A 23,090-nucleotide genomic window follows, 5' to 3' on the forward strand; every position below is an offset into this window, starting at 1 on the left:
AGCATTTTAATTTTAGTTCGAAATTTATATCATGGATTAAATTAATATATTATAAACCTTTGGCTTCGGTTTTTACCAATAATCAAAGATCTCCTTTTTTTCAGTTATTCCGAGGTACGAGGCAAGGCTGTCCTTCAAGTCCTTTACTATTTGACATTGCTTTGGAACCTTTAGCTATTGCCATTCGTGAATCACCTAATATTTTGGGTATTACCCGTGGAGAAGGGGAAGGGAAGTTATCATTATATGCTGATGATTTGTTACTATACATATCTGACCCCGAGAGATCTATTCCTGCTATTTCGTCCTTGCTTGCTCAGTTTAGTAGCTTTTCTGGTTACAAACTGAATTTTAATAAGAGTGAATTATTTCCATTAAATATGCAAGTTCCAATTTATAAACACTTACTATTTAAAGTTGTCACAGATCATTTTACTTATTTGGGTATTAAAATTACCAAGAAACATAAGGATTTATTTAAAGTTAATTTTTTACCTTTAATTGACCAAATTAAGCAACTTGCTACCAGGTGGTCCCCATTATCTTTGTCATTGGTTGGTCGAATTAATGCCATTAAGATGATAGTGTTACCCAAAATTTTATATTTGTTCCAAGCATTACCGATTTTTATTCCTAAATCTTTTTTTGATATTATTGACTCTAAAATATCCTCGTATGTGTGGCAGAATAAAAATCCTAGACTAAGCAAAAAATATTTACAGAAGCCTAAGAAGGAGGGTGGTTTGGCTTTGCCAAACCTGAGATTTTACTATTGGGCAGTTAATATTCGATATTTAATATTTTGGACACAAGAATCGATTATATCATCTTGCCCACAATGGGTAAATTTGGAATGTAAATCTGTACAAGACTTTTCATTGTTTTCAATTTTAGGATTTTCACTTCCTTTTTATCTAAATTGAATAAACAAATAACTACCCCTATAGTTAAACATACATTGCGAAAATGGTTTCAATTTCGTAAATTTTTTGGCTTGAATAAGTTTATCTTATCAAGCCCTATTATATCTAACTTTTTTTTTCAGCCCTCTTTTATGGATCAAGCCTTTGTATTATGGAAAACAAAAGGTATAACATGTTTTCGTGATCTATTTTTAGATAATAGTTTTATGTCCTTTGAACAGCTATCTAATAAATATAATTTACCTAAATCTCATTTTTTTAGATGTTTGCAAGTTAGAAATTTCTTGAATAATATGTTACAGTCTTTTCCGAAATTATGACCAATGGACATTACGGAAAAAATTTTAGCTCTGAATCTTTGCCAGAAGAGTTTAGTAGCCACCATTTATAATACGATCATGAAAATACAGCCAGAAGTATCAGAAAAAATTAAGAAGGAATGGGAAAAAGAACTTCATTGTCTTATACTCACTGAGCAGTGGGAGACAATTTTACAATTAGTCAATTCTTCTTCTATTTGTGCTAAACATGCCCTAATACAATTTAGGGTTGTACATAGGGCTCACATGTCCAAGGATAAACTTACTCGATTTTATTCTTATGTTAATCCAACCTGTGACAGATGTCATTCTGAAGTTGCTTCACTGACCCACGTTTTGATCTTGCCCTTGTTTGCAAAATTATTGTAAAGATATTTTCGGTATTATTTCAACAGTTCTGAATATCAAATTGCAACCACATCCTATTACTGCAATTTTCGGTTTACCAATGGTGGATAACAGTTGTTTATCCACCTCAGCTCGACGGATGATTGCATTTGTCACATTAATGGCTAGAAGATCTATCCTATTGAACTGGAAAGAAATTAATCCTCCAACTATATTTCAGTGGTTTTCTCAAACTATCTCTTGTTTGAGCTTAGAAAAAATTAGAAGTGTTGTCTTTGATCCTTCAGTTAAATTTGAAGAAACTTGAAGACCATTTATTCAACATTTTCATATGAGTTAAACTGACTTTTCCTAAATCCTGCTTCTATTATCCTTAATTATCTGGATGAAGGTATGGAGTTATTGACGCTACTGTGTATATTTGACATAATACAGTGGCCCACGATGGTTAGGTTTTTTTTTCTTTTCTTTTTTGGGGACTTTTTTTTTAAAAACTTTTTTCGTAATTACTATGAGTTTGGGAGGTTATTATATATGGATTATCATCTATTTTAATGTATACAACCTATTAATTATGTACTCTCAAACTCTCTGTATTCATGTTTCATTTATGTTTGTTTAAAATTAATAAAAAGATTTTTTTAAAATATCAGTACAATCGTTTTGAAATAAGCCATTACCTGTGTAACATATTCTGGGGTAATCGGTAGAAAATAGACTTTGTCTGCAAGTCCTTTGGACGTCTGCACAGTCGCAATATTTGGATTGATAAGGACTGACTGAACATTCTCTTCTTTCAGAGCTTTAATTGCCTGAAATAAACCACAACTTAGATACACAAAACAGACTGGGAAAATTGAAGCATCTACTTTGAGACAAAATAAATCTTAAGCCAAAAAGGCAAATATTGTATTTAAGCCAAAACCCAACTTAATATTTTATTGTAGCACGGTCAACTTCCTTGAAACTTCATATGAATCCTTGTGACTACCGAAGAATTAAAGAATGTAAAGAAAGGCATCATGTTCTGCAGACATTTAATGTGGCTGTCCCAACACATTTTAATTTAGTGCAATCCTGTTTCAAATTAAACCATTACAAGAACGTCTTCAAGTTCATTTTACTTCAACTCACCTGAGAACCCGAGTAATCAAACTCCCCTGCCTGACCAATAGACAGCCCACCTGATCCAAGGATAAGGACCTTGCGAGGTCGCAGCCTTCCAGATGGAGGGATGCTTTGCTCAGTTCCATTTTTGAAAGTATAATGGGAAGTAATACGTTCTTTAACTGAAAAAAAGGCAGAGTTTTTTTTTTGCAATTGTTACGTTAATTTTGAGTGATTAGTTATGAGATGCAATTAAATATAGCAGCTTCGATACAAAACTAGCTTTGGATTAAACTTTGATGTGGCTGTACACAGCTGTTTTGATATTTGGGGAAAAGTAAACAGTGATGTTCCCTGTGTACTTAGACTACCACATAAAATTATATGTCTAAGTAATCACAAAGCTCAGTTTACTCTATCACAAACCATAAAGTGAAATCCCCGCTGCATAAAGTACATTCTCATGATACAAGCAAGTACAAATGATTTGCAATTTGACCAGCGTTAACCTATTATTTAGTGGTTAAGGAAATACTGATTCTGAATCCACTGCAATGTATTCAGTGCCCTCAGCTGCCTGAATCAAGTTACTCACCAGTTACATCTAAATTAATGCCCATCTTTGTGTCACGCACACATTCCAAAAAGATATCGAACAGATCCACCAGGTCTGTTGGTCCAGCCATATGCTCTGGGTGAAACTGGATGCTGAAAGCAGGAAGTAACTTACATTATTAACAAATGTCAAGGCATTTTTGTTTCTTTATCTATTGCATCCAACATTAAAAGATTTGCAAGATACTGATGAGCATTTACAGAAAAGTGAAATAATTGGGAAGTTAACTTTTCCAAAAAGGAAGTTAGTTAAAAGTGCAAGTACCATCAGCAGATTACCAAGCACAACTGAATGAGTAATACTGTGTTTTTGGATCAGGTAGTATGTTACAGCAAAGAATGCATTATCAATGAACCAGTTCTACCTCTAACCCTGACTACATTACTCCATTAAACTGTCCCATACGATTCTAGAGCTCTCAAAAGGTACGTCCCTGCTTCTTCCATCAAGTTTAATTTCTTTTACTCAAATCCTGTGCATTTTGAGAATATAAGTATAATTTCTAAGGTAAGGACATGTTCAGCACAATTTGTGGGCCAAAGGGCCTGTATTGTGCTGTAGGTTTTCTATAAACTCAATGCAAGAAGCAAAGTTCTACCAATGTACACTGCAACAAGTTTTGATAGTTTTCCAACTTCCACAGTACTCTGTATGCTCCAATGCATGGACTTGAAGTTCTCAACACCACTCCAATGATCCTCCTCTACTCTGGGTTGCTACGGCCAAGATTTCCAGGAGTCAGTGGGGAAATTCAGTTTCTTCAAAAAGACTGAACACATCCTTACATCTTTTCTTCTGTGCCAAGTAATCTCTTCCTCCTGCAGCTCAGAATCAGGCATCAGGTATCCCAATGGATTGAATGGGATGAAAAATTGAGCCTCAAAGCTCAGGAAATTGGTTTGGGAGAAAACACTGATGCTGGCATTGAACATGGTATTGGTGGCACTTTTCCATTGCCTGTTGAACATCTCAAAAAGGTGCAGGACATAATTAACACAGATATCAATTTCATAATTGCCTTCTCTGAGTGGTGGCTGCCGAGCTCGGAGGTGGTCCCGTTTTCTAGAGCATTACTGAGAGCTGTTGAAAGTCAGAATGGTAGAGTGGAACAAGATTGACAGTGGATCCTTTACTTGCAGATGTTGAGTGCAAGGATTATCTTTTGGTATGCTTCAGGAACCAATAATACCTTGGCACTTGATCTCGGAGCAGAGATGAACACCAGTGGTCAAGCTGTAGCAATGCAAACAGCACTTAGTTTGGGTGTCTTTAGTTCTGAAGTGTGGTTGCTGTAGGTTCAAAGGTTTCCTATCAATTCTGAAGATTAGCTCCAAGTAAGGTGCAACATGGTGGTGAAGAACATTGAGGAAAATATCATGATATTAATGCAGTCAGTCTTCAACAAGCTTGGAGATGTAAACCCATTAGTTATCATTGTGACTTGCATGCCAAGGCAAGTTTCTGTGGGCAACCAAAATCAATATTATTCAGAGGTTTAGTAAGGTTCAAAAAAGGCTACATTTGGTGCCTGACGCTACTCTCCGCAATTTTCTTGAAGCTGTCACACCAGGGAGATCACAACCACTGTCCCTGGAAATGTGCTGAATCCGAGCTGAATCAGGGATTAGCAATTGCTTCAGAAGAACAATGATGATGACTTTAGCTGCAGCAAACAGTAACCCACCTATGACTACCACAAACAGATGCCTCCTTTATTAAAGGTGAATACTATTGCAACATCTCTAAGGTCCCCTGAAGCAATCCCCTCTTCTGAGACAGAGACGAAGATGATGAGATTAAAGATTCCTGAAGCTCTTCACTGATGAGTTTTAGGACGTCAACAGGTACAGGTGCCTTGTTATTTGTCAGCTGAGATCTAGCCTTCTCAAACTTTGTCAGTCAGGAATAGCAACAAGACTAGTTGGAATAGCCTGTTATGGAGCCCAGGCACTCACAGCAAAGTGTTGTAGATAACAGGCTCTTTAAAATAATTCTTCGAACAGGTGTTGTCTACATATCACTGAAGTTGCCATTCCATTTTGTACAATGGCATGGCATGTGTACTTCTTACACAGTGAAAGGCAGGAACACCTGGGTGTTGGCAAACACTCCAACATGTACATAGTCCCTGAAAGTGGTGACATGGTTAAACAGTGATGAAGAGAAGGTAGATGGCATACTTGCTGTCATAGGTTGGCACACTGAGTGCAAGATTTAGGATGTCATGTTACAGTTGTACGAGACATTGATGAGACTACACCTGAATATTGAGTGCAGTTCTGGTCAACATACTATAAAATGAACGTGATTCAGCTAGAGCTGGTGGAAAAGAGATTCACAAGATGTTCGCATAATGGAGCACTTGAACCATGAGCACTGGGACTCTTTATCCTGGAGTGAAGGAGGTCAAGGGGTGACCCAACAAAGGGGAGGCAGGGGTCGCGGAGAGGGGGTGGTAAAGGTGGATACAATTACAATGTTTAAAAGACCTTTGGACAGGTTCATGATCTAAAGGGTTATGCCCAAAATGCAGTCAAATGGGATGAACTCCAACTAGCACATTGGTTGGTATGGCAATTTAACCAAAGAGCCCATTTCTGTGCTTATAACTATGAACTTATCAAAGAACTGAAAAGCCAAAAAGCGTTCAGCAGCTCCTAATCAGAAGACAAAGGATTAACATTTTAGCTCAAGGAACTTCCATCGGAATTGGTAATGCATGCAGAATATATTTTATACATTATACATATACATATACAATGTATATATATATATAATTATACATTATACATATACAATGGTAATGCATTTTTAAACTATTCAACCAGCACTGTCAGGTGATGTTACTTAAAGGCACTTAAGATTTTTTTTAAATTTTGTACTGCAAAAAAAAAAGCTTTATTTGACATCTATTAAAACACTCAAATCTTCTATCACAATTCCTATTTTAGGCAAAGGAATTCAACATAACTTCATACTTTTAACAAGTATTCAACAATTGGACCAGATGAACTGCACCCTAAGGTTCTAAAAGAGGTAGCGTTAGAAATTGTGGTGGCATTAGAAACTACTTTCAAAAATCATTGGATTATGACTGGAAAATTGTAAATGTTACTCCACTCTTTAGGAAAGGAGGAAGGCAGCAGAAAGGAAATTATAGATCAGTTAGCTTGACCTCAATGGTTGGGAAGATGTTGGAGTCAATTGTTAAGGATGAGGTGATGGAGTACTTGGTGACACAGGACAAGATAGGACAAAGTCAGCATGGTTTCCATCAGGGAAAATCCTACCTGATGAACCTGCTGGAATTCTTTGAGGAGATTACAAGTAGGATAGATAAAGGGGATGCAGTGAATGTTGTATATTTAGACTTTCAGGAGGCCCTTGACAAGGTGCCACACGAGGCTGCTTACCAAGTTAAGAGCCTATGGTATTACAGGAAAGTTACTAACGTGGTTACAGCATTGGCTGTTTGGTAGGAGGCAGCAAGTAGGAATAAAAGGATCCTTTTCTGGTTGGCTTCCAGTGACTAGTGGTATTCCGCAGGGGTCGGTGTTGGGACCACTTCTTTATGCTGTTTATAAATGATTTGAGTTTGAATAGATGGCTTTGTTGCCAAGTTTGCAGATGATACAAAGATTGGTGGAGGGGCAGGTAGTGTTGAGGAAACAGGTAGGATGCAGAAGGATTTAGACAGATTAGGAGAATGGGCAAGAAAGTGGCAAATGAAATACAATGTTCGAAAATGCATGTTCGTGCACTTTGGTAGCAGAAATAAATGTGCAGACTATTTCCTAAATAAGGAGAAAATCCAAAAATGTGAGATGCATAGGGACTTAGGAGTCCTTGTGCAGAACACACTAAAGGTTAACTTGCAGGTTGAGTTGATGGTGAGGAAGGCAAATTCCATGTTCGCATTCATTTCAAGAGGTCTAGAATACTAGAGCAAGATGTGCTCTAAGGCACCAGTGAGGCCTCACCTCGAGTACTGTAAACAATTTTGGGCCCCTCATCTTAGAAAAGATGTGCTGGCATTGGAGCAGGTCCAGAGGATGTTCACAAGGATGATTCCAGGAACGAAAGGGTTATCATACGAGGAACGTTTGATGACTCTGGGTCTGTACTCGCTGGAATTCAGAAGTATGGGGGAGGGGGGGAATCTCATTGAAACCTTTCAAATGTTGAAAGGCCTAGACAGTGTAAATGTGGAAAGGACGTTTCCCACGGTGGGAGAGTCTAGGACAACAGGGCACAGCATCAGGATAGAAGGGCACCCTTTCAAAACAGAAATGCCGAGATACTTCTTTAGCCGAAGGGTGGTGAATTTGTTGAACTTGTTGCCACATGCAGCTGTGGAGGCAAGGTCGCTGGGTATATTTAAGGCGGAGGTTCTTGATTGGACATGACATCGAAGGTTACAGGGAGAAGGCCAGGAACTGGGGTTGAGGAGTAAAAAGGATCAGCCATGATTGATTGGAGGAGCAGACTCAATGGGCTAAATGGCCTAATTCTGCTCCCATGTCTTATGGTCCAAGGTGTCAACAAATGGTGGTTGTGATGTGTCTAGTGTGGTAGTGTAGTAGGTAGTGCTTGTCGCTCCCATTTTCAGCTTCCACCACTGGCTAGCAGTGAAAAGAAGAGCTGAATGTGCAAGTCTCTTCCTGCCAGTACATAGCCTCTCCAACAGCAAGCCTCATGTATTGCCATGTGGCAACTCCTTTTGGATTCAGGCTGAACTAGAGGACAGGGAGGAGGTCTGGCCCCTGCACTCAGAGCACACAGGCCCACTGGTGTGTGGACACACCCTGGTGCTCATTAGACAGATCCCCACTATGGGTAAATAGACCCACTGCCTTGTGGGCAGCCTTGGGAGAGACAAAGGCTACGGGAGTAAACCCAGACAGCAAATCCAGAGTGGAGCTCCTCAGGCAGCTGGATGTCACTGAACATCCTTCCGGCAGCTCCTGCAGCCAAGCTGGTGCCAAACATATTGCTTCATCAACCTTCCTTTGGACTACATTAGTGAGGCTGAGAGGGGAATCTTGACAACTGGGCATCTCGGGATGTCCATACCTTCAACCCACACTTGTGATGCTGATGACAGATGGACGTCAACCAACCAACAAGTTAATCAATTCAAATAACTTTCACAGCATTTGGATTAGAGAATTTCAACCCATCAACACCATGAAGACCACTTTCTTCTACTTCTCTGTCAGGGCCCAGCCTGTCTGCTGCTCATATTCTTAATCATTTCTTTGGACAATAATGTCTCATCAAAACTCCTCTCCCCCTGCCCCCCCCCCCCCCAACCCCATGTTTAATTAGAGGATGACTCATTTGAAATTCCCTCTGAAATAGCTTGAGATAATTTATAACATCAAAAGCACAACACAAATGGCACTCTGTCAATGAAAAAGACAGATTAATTAGTGTAGTCTTTCAAAATACCCACCTGAAAATTGGTTTAGTATTATGAATGATTCCTTCATTGGATTGGTCGTTAGCATTGGTGAACAGAACAGACCAATCCCCTGGAAGATGGTTTGGGTCTACAGCAAAGCCATGATTCTGGGACGTAATGAAGCAACGTTGTGTATCTTCATGAATACAAGGCTGGTTATGCCCACGATTCCCATACCTGTAACAAAGAAAAAAATGTGCATTCCAGTGTACACACAAACTCCAGGATAACAGTTCTAAGATTAAACCCAGATAACTGAAGCTGTGAGAACACAGCACTGACTGCTGGGTCACTGAGAAAGCTGATAAAGGATTTTGTTTTGCAAAACTGTCTAACTGCATTAGCAGGGTGAGAAATTTTCAGTGTACATGTATATTGGTAAATGAATAATCAAAACAATACTGAAGAAACCAGTTTTTCCACAAGTGTCAAATCCCCAAAACACCAATTCTGTGGGAAAGCTGTAAGAATGATAAACTATTTTATCAAATTATGTAAACATTCTTATAAATACCAGACAAATTACAATAAACAGCACCATACGCCGAACCTTTTCATTTTGCACGATGCCAGTCAACTCAAATTCACCGTACACTAAAATGAAAATATGTCTGTGGAAGTCATCAGCATAATTCATAATTAAAACCACATTTCAAGACTGATAGGAAGGATGTTTTAAAATTTCTTAGTAGAGTCCAGACAGCTACAATTTCCTATTATCCACAAACACAATTCCAACAAAACAGCACAAGTCAAGGCTGTACTGGCGTTATTCTTAAATGGGAGTTAAACCAGGACAATTACCAGCCTGTTCCAGCAGTGTGGGACTATTAGTAGTTACCAGCAGAACTCAGGCTTCTATTTCTTATCATTATGCGCCTTTGAGGCAATATAATAAATTTTCTTGAAAAGCACTGTTTGCTGATTGATTTTTTTTAAATGCAGCATGTAGCTGTTTTGTAGCCGAATCTTAACAGAGTGGCAAAGTCTCATCTCAAAAGAGGCAGAGAACCACATTACTCACAAAACATCACACAAAAGCAAAATGTACTCTTGTCAATTCTGCAATAGTTAATTCGAGTGGTTTACACTTATAGCTACAATTTGAACAAATGGGTTAATATGAGGATCACCCATATGGAAGCCAAATTAAATTAACAGAATATATAACTGTGAGAAATATAGATAATATATTTTGGTAGCCTCACAGTTAGCATAACACTATTACAGTGCCAGTGACACGGGTTCAATTCCTGCCACTGTCTGCGGGGAGTTTATACGTTCTCCCTGTGACCGCATGGGCTTCCTCTGGGTGTTCCATTTTCCTCCCACATTCCCAAGGCACACAGGTCAACTGGACACAGGGGTAAAATTGGGTGGCATGGACTCATTGGGCCAGAACAGCATGTTACCATGCTGAATCTCTAAATAAAATAAAGATGCTCAATCTGTCAGGAAAACAACATTAAAAGTTGCAGATAAAATAATTTTTTGGCCAGAACTGGAATTATGACATTCATGTGGGAACAAAAACATACTTTGCTGTGTATACTTGGACTCCACATACAGCACCTTTCTTGTTCTTACTGAACAGAGTCATGCTTTAAGTATCTATAAACATGCACAATGCACATCTTTAGCTACTTTCAATAACAATACATCTTTTCTCACTTTGTACTAATTTGAATATACATTCACCAGCCTTGACAGCTCCCAGGTACTTTGCCCAATGCTTTATTGAATTTACACTTTGAGTCACTTTTCTTTCCAATCATTAAGATAAACAGTAAATATTGAGTTACGCAGGAGGTCAGAAAGCAGCTGCAAAGTCAATTAGGACTTCAAGTGAATGACCTGTCATTAAGACTGGAAAAGTTTCTTACTGACTAAAGTTTTAAACATCTATCAAAACGAGGAAGGAAGAATGGAAAGGTAGCAGAATCAAATCACAAAAGGGGTGATAGTCCAAGGTAAAATAGGATGGTAATCAAGTCGAAGCATTATGGGCAAGTATTGCCTAATGAAGAGATGTTTGTCAAGCTTACCAGTGGTTCAATGGAAGAGCGCGAAAGGCCAAGGGCAGTAGGTTAACAGAGGTACAGAAAGAATTGAAAATTATGAACACTAGAAGTTTGGGAATTCGGAACAAGGATACAAAAGGAATCAAGATGATCTGCTGATCAATAAGCCAGCCAACATCTGGTCTCTTTGGTGCAGGAATTCCTTGGTGAACAGTGAATACTGAAGTGAAAACAACAAATTGGTAGTATACTTGGAATATTTAGGGCTCCAGATATTGAAAAAGCAGATGTATTACTTCTACACATGAAGCAGAGCACTAGAGAAAGATTGCTCAAGGCAGTGGGATATTCCACATGTACTTGCTGCTGGTTAAGAATGGGACCCTTGCCTCTAAATCCCCGCTCATTGCAAAGTTAACAGACAATAGTTAGTCCACAGGGAATCAGCCAATTCAATGTAGGTTAGGAATCAAAGCTGGGCTTTATTGATCAGAGTGCTGATTCAGACAGCATCTTCACTAGCATGGTCATTGAGAAAGGTACACATAATTTATACACCCCCACAAAATACCAAAAAGGTGCAAACACAAGTCTAATTTGTAGCCTACTCACTTCATCTTGTAAACTTTGGCTCCAACTGCCAATGAAAGGATCTGATGTCCCATACAAATTCCAAATAAAGGCTTAGGATTTTCTTCAGAAATGATCTTTCTCACATTGCAAATTGTCTGTTGACAATACTCTGGATCTCCTGGTCCATTGCTGATAAATAACCCATCAAATTCTGAAATAGAAAAATAATTACTACTGTACGTTTTCAACAATTATCCCTTTCCAAAACAGGAATATGGACGTAGCAATGGCTAATTATACATCAAGCTCTTGCGCTTTTTTTAAATAAAAACAGCAATCATCAATATTTGGTTGGAACTTTACTTTGAACTTTCATGTAATTGTGAAAAGAATAAATACCGTAGATTCCGGATTTTAAGCCGCTACTTTTTTCCCACATTTTGAACAGCTTTGAACTCTGCGGCCTTTAATACGGGGCGGCTAATACATTATTTTTTTCATGCCGCCAAAAACATTTTGCCTCGTAACAGTAGACCAATAAAATTGATGAGTAGTTCACAGAGGTCCAATGAAATTGTACGATAAATCAAGCGCACTTTCACAATTAAATTATTGTAAATCAGTCATTTGTACTCACCCTCATCAACATGGAAAACACTCGAAGAAAAGCATTGTGCTGCCTTTATGGCAGTTATTTAGTTTATAATATTTTCGCTTAGTAATTCATTTTCTAGTTAAAGTTAGAACTGTTTTAACTATATTTGTTTTCTGTACTACATCGCGGGATGCTATGACGTCACACCCGGTTTCGCCGCGTCTTGTGGGATACCGGTTTGCGATAAACGGGACGGCGGGGGGGAGCGGCGGAGCGGCTTTGGATCTGAGCGAATGCTGCTTTTAAGTTAAAGGCGATCAATAACTTTTCCTAGTAGGCTGCAGTATATATATTTTTTACCAGTCGTTAGGAGATATTGGAATGTTGTTCAGTAAAAAAGTATACGCAACGTATATTTAAAAGTAGCCGCGTTACAGGCACGGTTCGAAAAAAAGCATTTGCAATATGTATTTGTTTATGTTACCATATGGATTTAATTAAAAGTTAAAAAATCCTCACGTGTAATATCTTTCTGTGTAAATATCTCATATTACAACGTGGGACACCTGCGGCCGAAAATCCGGTGCGGCCTGTACAAGTAAAAAATTGATTTTATTTCTAAAATTAGAGCCAGCGGCTTTTAATCAGGTGCGCTCTATAGTCCGGAATCTACGGTACATGTACTTCACAGGGGGGGAAAATCCCATTCAGCTAAAAACACTGCAGATTTTCTCGCTGATAAAAAAAAATTTTGCAAGCTTCCAAGTTAAAGGGAGTCAAAATTCCCAGCATAAGTGATGAAAACCCATTTCAAACTGGTAATTAGATTTCCAGTGTATAAATGCTTAAAAGTGTTTTCAAAATTGCAAGATAGGACTGTCCTGTTGAGGCAGGGAAAGGATGGTAGGGTGAAGAACTCATGGCTCAGAAGAGAGGTGGAACATTTAGTCAAGAGGAAAAAAGTATATATAAGGTTTAGGAAGCAAAGATCAGGTAGGGCCCTGGGAGTTATAAGTTAGTCAGAAAGGAGCTTAAATGACTGAGGACATCTAGAAGGGGACATGAGAAGGTCTTGGCAAGTAGGATGGAGGAAAACCCCAAAGCACTCTACACGTGCGTGAAGAACGGAAGGATGACTAGAGTGAGGATGGGACTGATCAGATCTTTTAAAAAAAGGAAACTTGTGTCCGGGGTCAGAGAGGTAGGGAAGGCCCTTAACAAATACATTGCTTCAGTATTCACCAGTAAGAGGGACCTTAGCAAATGCGAAACCAGTGTAGAACAGCCTAATGTGTTCGAACATGTTGAGGTTAAGAAAGTGGAAGTGCTGGAACTTCTGGGAAACATTCAGATATACAGATCCCTGGGGCAGGACGAGATATGCCCAGGTTACCACTGGAAGGGAAGAGACTGCTGCACCTTGGCAATGATCATTGCATCCCCATTTGCCACAGGAGTGGTACCAGAAGATCTGAGGATGGCAGATGTCATTCCCTTGCTCAAGGAATTATAATCCTGGGAATTACAGACCTGTCAGCCTTGTGCCAGTGGTGGGCAAATTATTAAGAGAGGATTCTCAAAGAAAGGATTTACAAGTAAATTGAGAAGCATAGTCTGATCAGGGATAGTCAGCATAGTTTTGCAAGGGGCAGATCAGGCTGATTGAATTATTTGAGCAAAACGACAAAACAATTTGATGAAGTGTATATCGATTTCGGTGAGGTGTTCGACAAGTTCCCCTTGATAGGCTCACTCAGAAAGTCAAAGCACATCATCCATGGAAACCTGTCTGTGTGGACTTAGAATAGGCTTGCCCACAGAGGGCAGAAGGTGAGAGATGGAGCGTGTTCTGCCTGCAGGTCCGTGTCTAGTGGAACTCCTCAGGGATCCGTTCTGGGACTCCTGCTTATTGTGATTTTTATAAATGACATATGAGGAAGTGAAAGGGAGGGTTAATAGGTCAACAGATGACATGGTTTGATGGCATTGTGGATGGTGTAGGAGGTTGCTGTAGGTTACAATGGCACTTTGACAGAATGCAGAGCTGGGTTGAGAAGCAGTAGATGAAGTTCAAACAGGAAAAGTGTGAAGTGATCAATGAGGGAAGGCAGGGAGACTTCCAGACCACATTTTATGAATTAATATAAAAAACCAAGAGTTCACAAACTGTTCCTTACAACTGCATAGTGGAAGGGGATGTTAAAGGCTTTTTTTTAAAACTACACACAAGGAGTGGTGAGTGCATGGAACATACTCCTGGGGTGGTGGTACAGGCAGATACATAGGAGCATTTAAGAGACTCTTAGATAGGCACGTGGTTGAAAGGAAAATGGAGAGTATGTGGGAGGGAATGGTTAGATTGATCTTGAGAGTAGATAAAAGGTTGATGCAACTTCATAAGCTTAAAGGCTTGAACTGTGCTATACAGTTCTGTGTTCTACTAGAATACCATTTCCTGTTGCAACCAAATTTTAAAATGCTTAATTCTCGACTTATCCTCACCGTTACTCTTCAAAGGATAATCCCACGGTACTACAGTTACAGAAGCTCCCCTCTTACACAAGCATCTGATCTGGTTATACTTCATCCCACAGTCCACAGCCAAGATTTTCACACTTCCAGAGGGATTGTATACCTTGGGTTCCTGAAAGTGAAATAAAGAAAAGTGAATTTATAAATCCCCTTTGCTAGACACAACATGTTTATTCACATTTCTTTTAACTGCACAACTTTAACAAAATTGTACAAATATTTCATCTTTCGATTACGTATCTTGGTAATTTTTCATTTCATACATGCACATAAATAAATTTATGGAATAGAGTAGAAATCTACAAGTATTAATGAATGAATGATACATGGGGGACAATTAAAAATAAAAGCAAAACTTTTATCTTGTACATTGCCCTCATGTTTTAAGATTTTTGTTTCAAAAAGAGGCAGACCCATTAGTTGTATTATGATCAAAAAACAGGGCAAAAATTCAAAGTCACATACACACTCCTAGCAGCAGATATCATAAAAACTACTTAATCTATTATTTTTCCTATCGCCATTTCTCCTCCGACTCCCCCTCACCATGCTCCTGAAAATCAGTTTCTAACCACTACATGCAACCCTCACAAGTTGAACAGAGTGTAGGGATATACCCAGTGGCATGAATCCCAGAGAATTCCACAACATAAGAAACCATGGCAGCTCTCCATACAACAATCAAGTTCCAGTCCCAATTCCCTTGCTCGATCCCCTATGTGCATGCAACATCCTTACAAATTAATTGCCCAGCTAATCAATAATCTCGCTGCGGATTTCAGGAAGGTGGTACAAGAGCCTCAGGGCTTACATCACCAGGTTTAGGAACAGCTATTACCCCTCAACCATCAGACTCTGGAACCAAAGGGGATAATTTCACGCAACTTCATTTGCACCCAACACTGAAATGTTCCCACAACCTGTAAACTTACTTTCAAGGATCTCATGTTCTCCATATTTATTTATTATTATTATTTATTTCCCTTCGGTACTTGCAGTTTGTTGTCTTTTGCACACATTGGTTGCTTGTCCACCATGTTGGGTGCAATCTTTCTTTGATTCTATTATGGCTCTTGGATTTACTGAGTATGCCCACAAGAAAATGAATTTCAGAGTTGTACTGTATATGGTGAAACGTGAAAATTTATTCAAATAAGTTAAATTCCTCCCGCCCTCATTTGGTGCATCGGGGGGCAACTTTTTGGGACCTCTCACCCCAAAATCCAGATCTGGATGCCACTACACCACCAGTGCAGATAATTCAAATAAGCAGCCAATCAATAAAGTTAAAAGCAGCGAGTGCATGCAATATGATGCTGGATAACCTCAGCAGGTTAGGAGGCATTTTTGGAGGAAGGATCAGCAGTAATATTTGCTGACTTGATGAATGAAAGAACACATGTGAATCAAGCTGCAAATAGTTTAGTCCACAATAAAGTACATGATAATAAACAATTAAATAAGATTAGTTTCCTCACTTGATCACTTTTGTAAAGCAGCAACAGGGAGGATGGAACTAGTACAGCAGATAAAAATAATAATGTGCATATCTAGAAGTCACACTTCTGACGTTTACCTTGATGGAAACTTCCTTCACCAGATTTAGTTTGTTTGGATCATGAAAAGGAAGAGTATTTGGATCTATCCCATTTATCACAATCTTCCCTAACATTGTGCCTTTCTCCCGAATCTTCTTTGTGAGGCGTCTTGTATCAATTCCTGCAAATTCAACAATGTAATATTGTTAGTTTAGTAGTGCCTTACAGGCTAATGTGTGGGTACATCCCTATTGTCAGAGAATTAGTTAGTGCTGGCCTTTTTCAAACAAGCAAACAAGCCTTCTACGAGCACTAATATGTTGAGGAAACGTGATCGCATTACTGAATTCATCTTCAGCAACATTCTTTGCCAAAAAACTACAAAACATCACTGCCTCACAGCACCTAATTGGTAGAAGTATTTGTTTTAATCCATACCAATGTAAAAATATCAGGCCAAGGTTGATGCCTGCACTTGGCAATTCCGAAAAGGAACCACCAGCATTCAGCTGATCCTTTGTTGGTCCCAGACTTTCATATATCTGCTTTAAGTCTGGGACGATTTCCTGTCAAATGGCAAAAATTCTGTCACTGTACTCCTTCATACATCTTTGCATGTAATCCAATGGCAGAGCAAGTCTTGCAGAAATTTCCTCATACTACAATAGGGAATCTCCACCACTCTGATCCACAGTCAGTCCTAGGCATTAGGAGCTTCCAAGCTTGGATATTAAGTAAGTTAATTACTTGACTTTAATTTAATGTTTTATTAATTTCTACATGTTCTGTGCCTTTAATTAAACTGATTTTTAGGAAATTTTAGAACTTATTCATATTCAATATAATTTTTATAATATTTGAAAGTTTAAGAAGTTTTAAAAGCCTCATAAGCTTAGATGCAACACAAAGTTCTACCCACAGCTTTGCCCAGTGAAGTACAATCAGTATGGGACCTCAGCACATCAGCTGTGGCTACACTTGACCGCCTGATTTCCACAAGAGCAAACCCAGTCTTTCACATTGATGCGACACATTGTGTGGGGTGACCGTGCACCAAAATGTAAGCTCAGGGAGCTATCATCCTTTTCCTGCTGTAGCTCCCATGATCAGCATGAACATTTTGATGTGCTTGTCAACAGCAGCTGACCAGTCAAAAGACCAGAAAAAAAAAATTTAGATTGTTACACAAGTCAATCGATCACAGCAAATTGACTACAGCTGCAAAGTCATTACAGGATGAGCCATTAACAGTTTAGGTATAATATGCTCCACTTGAACATTTGTGTTTTGCAAATTGAGAAATCCATTTCAAATGCCATGAGATACAGAGTACAGATCACAAAGGTTGAAAAAGAAACAAGGCGAATCAAAGATTGAAAAAGATAACAAAGTTACAGCAGCAATAAACAAATAAATCCTTGTGCACCTTAACAACTCATAACTAAACCAGAAAAAAATACAGTTAGTATAACTTAAGACTGCATCAGAAACATGCAAACTCTAGGATACTGGTGATCTGCATTTCACTAACATGATATTCAGTTAAAATGCAGTGGACTATGAATTACAGCACTTAATACTATATACATTTATCTAAACATAATTGTGTAAGAAGGAAAACTAGTTAATTGAATTCAAACAAGTTTTAATTCAAAATGATAGATAATCTTCCAGCCGGATTTTAATTCATATACAGTACTGGCAGACAACCCAAGATGCGGCGGCTACAATCGATTATTGTAGCACACCCTCTCAGCACAGACAAAGGGAACCAGATACAAGAAGCTTTGCAAACGAAGTTACACCAGCAACAGATCTGGTGGCAAAGGTTTCTGATTTGGTCCCAAAATCCTTACTTGGATGGAGGGGAAGTTTGGAAAGAGAAGAAACATTCCAGTTAGTTGTACATGGGTATACTTCGTGGACCTATCCTTGTCAAGTTGCCTCATCAATAATGTAATGAGGCATTATGTCAGTGATAGTGCTGTTCTCGAACGCTGTCTCATCAGCCTTGAGTTGTTCCCTCTTCATATATGTCAAACTCAAGGCCCACGGGCCAAATCCGGCCTGCGGTGGAATTATCTTTGGCCCGCGAGATAATATCTAATTACTATTAAAGCTGGCCCCAGTAATCGAAGCGCCTATGGCGTATGATATGGCTAATGCTGAGTTTATTCAGGTACCAGGTTTTCAGGGTTTTTAGTGTTTATTCGGCAGTCTTCTTCATAAGAAACGGAATTTGTAAAGTGAAACACTTTGTAGTTATAGCAGAGACTGAGACACATGAGAGCAGGCTGAAGAAACGGAGGCAACGAAAGCTGCGCTCGCACGCGTCCGACTGATCCGGCCCGCATGAAGCTGCATTTTGCTCAATCTGGCCCGTGACCTAAAATGAGTTTGACACCCCTGCTACACCCAGTTAACTCAGCCCAGGTCAGCTCTTTAACCATGTTAAAGTTTTTTCACAATGCTAACAACCTCTTCCTTCAGTGATGCATTCTGGTTCAGTACCGCAGCCGCTTCCCCGTTTAGCCCCAAACTTTGTGAATCAGTTTTCTCCTAAAGCTCTTTCACCCCTGCCAGTTCCTCCCTGTACACAAACCACTCAGCATCTAATTCCTATCCTCCCTCTGTCCACAACCATCCCACTCTTCTCGCTCCTCTTCCATCTTAGTTTAATTCTTCCTGCAATTCAGAAATTGCTTGCAGAAATCCCATACGCACCCTCCAATGCAGGAATTCCTTGGTCTTTCAACCACTGGCCCAACGAGCGGACTGAACTCCAGTGACTTGGGTTTTCTGAATGTTCGCCGATCACCAATGCTGCAGCATAAATTTTGGATGATTCAAACCACTATGAAAATAAAACATGAATTAAACAGTGAATACTGTTTAAATAATTAGACAAAGGGACAAAGTATTAAAATATTGAAAAGAGAATGCAATAAAAAAAATTAAAATACAAACCTGTTTTCCCAACACTTTACCACGAATTTCAACATCATGTAAAAAGAACAGGTCAATGAGAATTAAATAAAGGGACCATTCTCTTTACATCTTTTCCTTCAAATCACCAATGAAGAGCTTAAGCAATAGATTTATTGTCAGAGGCAAAAGAAAAGCCTACTAGATGAATACACTATGATATGCAACGAAACTTACTATACTTTTTCTGGATAAGACAGAGAAATGTTGTTTCTTGAAACTTCTTCCGGACAGACTTAATTTCATGGTCAGAAGTAATGTGGACAATTTAGTTAGTAATACGGCGCAGAGTAAGCCCTTCCAGTCCTTTGAACCACGCTGCCCCTGTAACGCCTGACAAACTCAATTTAACCCCAACCAAACCAATGGACAATTTACAATGACCAATTAACCTACCCGGTATGTCCTTGGACTGCATGAGAAAAACCACGCATTCCACGGGGCAGACATAGAGACTCCTTACAGAACAGCACCAGAATCGAACTCTGGAACACCCCGATAATAGCATTGCACTAACCGATATGCTACTGTGATGCCCAAGTGGAGAATTTACTACCAGCCCCATCTCTAATCTTGTGAAAGAAAAACAGATTATTATATCCAATATTCAAATTGAGTGAGTTGGCTTTAGACCAGCATTTACTAACACATTTTAAGCATCAGTATATAAAAAAAAAGTCCATTCCACATCATGTACCTTACTGAGCTCATGTTCATCACTTTCATCCTTTGGTACACCATAGTTCCCAATTAGTGGATAGGTAAGGACAAGTATTTGGGAATAATATGACGGATCCGTCAGGGCCTCAGGGTAACCCACCATTCCAGTCTGGAAAACTTAAAAGAAAATACATTGATGTAAATATAAATAGTTGATTTTTTTTTGTTCCAGGCACATTCAGATTTTATTCAAGTTTGCACCAATCTACAGCTCTACAATCGACAAATTTAACGTTTGCAAGAAAACTTCTCACAGCAACTTTTTAAAAGACCAACAGACGGAAAATACTGAAAATAATTTCCCACTCAAGAAAACATACCGACGACCCGAGTTTAACAAAGCACCAGGGCAAAGCAATCATAATGCAAAACATGCATGTCCTTTTATAAGACATTGCAAATATGAAATACTGCTGCCACTCCAATAGATAACCATCTCAAAGTAGTTTTAACTTTCTGAGACCAGGAAGTTAATAGAAAAAGATCTGAATTAAAATCTAGATTAATATGCATGCAGGCACCACAAGAACAGGCTGGTGAGGAAGGTTGTCCCAAGGATAGGGCAGGGCTACAGATCATCAGTTAGGAATTTGGGCAGAGATACAGTAAATGAAGTTCAATCAGAACCGGTGTTCTGTTTGGGGAGATCAAACGCAAGAGGGAATAATACAGTAAGTGGCAGACAACTTTGGAGCAGTGATCTTGGTATACAGGTCCATAACTTCCAGAAAGTGGAGAAATGTCTTAGGCAATCTAAAAGAATGCCTATTTGCAGAGATGAAGGGAGAGTTAAGAACAAAGGGAATGTTTGTGATGAGGTGGATACAAACAGTATACTATTGACTCAGTGTCCACTATATCAGGATGTTGGTTGTAAATCATTACTCTATTACCCATTCTATTTTTTTCAATCAGAACTCCACACGGTACAACACTTCTTTCAGCATTGTCCCATTTATTTATTTTTTATAATTGCCCAATATCTGATCTACCATTAAAGAGCAGAACTGGTAACTGCACTAGCACGGTGATGGAGTAACTCAGCAGGAGACGAGTAGATTGCCGACATTTCGGGCCAAGACCCTTCATCAGGACTGGAGAAGATACCAGGATAAGGTGGGGGGAGGGGAAGGAGGACAAATAGTAGGTGAAGTAGGAAACTGGGAGGTGATAGGTGGAAAAGGTAAAGGGCTGGAGATGGAGGAACCTGATGAGAGAGTGAATGATAGGAGAAAGGGAAGGAGGAGTACCAGAGGGAGATGATAGGCAGGTAATCAGAAGAACTGAGAGATCAGAATGGGGAATTGAAAAAGAGGGCAGGGGAGGAGGGAAAAAAATTACAAGTTGTAGAAATCAATGTTCATGCCAGCTGGTTGAAGGCTACCTGGACAGAATTTGAGGAGCTGATCCTCCAACCTGAGAGTGGCCTCATCTTGGCAGAAGAGGAGGCCATGGACTGACATGTCAGAATGGGGATAGGAATTAAAATGGTTGGCCACCCCACCAAGAATCCAGCTTTCGGTAGATGGAGCAGAAACGCTCAATAAAACGGTCCCACCAATTTACGTTGGGTCTCACCAGTGCAGAGGAGTCCACACTGGGAGCACCAGCGACAACAGACAACTCCAACAGATTCACAGGTAAAGCATTGCCTCACCTGGTAGGACTGCCTGGGACCCTGAATGAGATGAGGGAGGAGGTGAATGGGCAGGTGCAGCACTTTTGCTGCTTGCAGGAATGTGTGCCAGGAGGGAGATTAGAGGGGAGGGACGAACAGAGGGAGTGATCCCTGCGGAAAGCTGGGTGGGGGAGGAGTTACAATGCGTTTGATGGTGCGCTCCGTTGAAGATGTTGGAAACTGCAGAGAATGATGTGTTGGATACGGGGGCTCGGAGTATAAAGTGAGGACAAGAGGAATTCTATCACTGTTAAGGTAGCAGGAAGATGGGAGTGAGTGTGGATGTCCGGGTAATGGAGGAGATTCAGGTGAAGGCAGCATCAATGGTGGGCGAAGAGAAACCCTGCCCTTTGATGAGGAGACAGCAGAAAACAGCACCGGAACAGGCCATTCGGCCCACGATGCTGTCAAACCCGCTAAAAAAGTAAATCGAAAGTGCCAAAACACTAATCCCTCCTACCTATACAATCCATCTGTCCATCTTCCTTGTATCCATGTGCCTATCCAAACATCTCTTGAAAGCCTCTAATGTATTTGCCTCTACCACCACACCAGGCATCACATTCCAAGCATCCACCATTCTGAGTAAAAAAAAACTTTACCTCTCACATCCTCCTTGAAGGTACACCCTCCCCCCCATCTTCAACGCATGTCCTCTGGTATTAGACATTTCAACCCCAGGAAACAGATACCCCCTGTCCACTCTATCTATGGCTTTCATAATCTCATAAACCTCTCTCAGATCTCCCCTCAGTCTCTGGTGCTCCAGAGAAAACAACCCAAGCTTATCCAACCTCTCATGATAGCACATGCCCTCGAAACCAGGCAGCATCCTGGTAAACCTCTTCTGCACCCTCTCCAAAACCTCAACATCCTCCCTATAGTAGGGCAACCAGAACTGTATGCAATACTTCAGACGTGGCCTAATCAGGCTTTATAAAGTTGCAACATAACCTCTTGACTTTTGAACTCAATGCCACAACTAATAACAGCCTTCTTAACACATCAACCTGTGTAACCACTTTCAAGGAGCTATGAATTTGAAACCCAGGATCCCTCTGCTTAACACTGTTAAGGATCTTGGCCTTAAGAGAGTGCAATCGCCTTGCATTTGCCCTACCAAGGTGCAACACCTCACGTTTCTCAGGGCAATCTGCCATTTCTCTGCCCATACCTGCAATTGATTTGTATCATGCTGTATTATTTGCCAGTCTTCTACACTGTCCACAACTCCACCGATCTTGGCATAATCAGCAAACTTACTCCCAACATTTTAAGCCAGGTCATTTATATACATTACAAACAGCACAGATCCACGAGGAACATTATTAAATACAGACTTCTAGCTCAACTAAGTCCCTTCAACAACTACCTTCTGTCTTCTATGCGCAAGCCATTTCTGAATCCAAACAGCCAATTCACCGTGAACCTCATGCCTGAATCTTTTGGATTCGCCTCCCACGAGGGAATCTGTCTAACACCTTACCAAAATTCTTGTACACAACACCCACTGCCCTACCCTCATCAATCTTTTTCATCACCTGGTCAAAAAGTCAATCAAATTGGTAAAACACAACCTGTCCTGCAAAAAACCATGCTGGCTCTCTCTAATTAGGCCATGAGTTTCCAAATGCTCATACATCCTATCCCTAAGAATTTTCTCCAGCAAC

General features: G+C 39.8%; 1 protein-coding gene across 2 annotated transcripts in view; it reads right to left on the minus strand.

The window, feature by feature from the left end:
• Positions 1-23,090, minus strand: part of cad (carbamoyl-phosphate synthetase 2, aspartate transcarbamylase, and dihydroorotase) — a 113,412-nt gene that overhangs the window by 85,504 nt on the left and 4,818 nt on the right. For both annotated transcript variants that reach the window (XM_073057146.1, XM_073057145.1), the window contains exons 2-10: positions 19,720-19,859; positions 18,762-18,891; positions 16,076-16,218; positions 14,470-14,611; positions 11,412-11,583; positions 8,770-8,955; positions 3,294-3,406; positions 2,726-2,880; positions 2,272-2,403 (exon numbers count right to left, since the gene is read on the minus strand). In XM_073057146.1, the coding sequence (XP_072913247.1) occupies positions 2,272-2,403; positions 2,726-2,880; positions 3,294-3,406; positions 8,770-8,955; positions 11,412-11,583; positions 14,470-14,611; positions 16,076-16,218; positions 18,762-18,891; positions 19,720-19,859 (1,313 nt within the window). The remainder of the gene's footprint in view (positions 1-2,271; positions 2,404-2,725; positions 2,881-3,293; positions 3,407-8,769; positions 8,956-11,411; positions 11,584-14,469; positions 14,612-16,075; positions 16,219-18,761; positions 18,892-19,719; positions 19,860-23,090) is intronic.

The sequence above is a fragment of the Hemitrygon akajei genome, chromosome 9 (genome assembly GCF_048418815.1).
Source record: "Hemitrygon akajei chromosome 9, sHemAka1.3, whole genome shotgun sequence".
Classification (NCBI taxonomy): Eukaryota; Metazoa; Chordata; class Chondrichthyes; order Myliobatiformes; family Dasyatidae; genus Hemitrygon; species Hemitrygon akajei.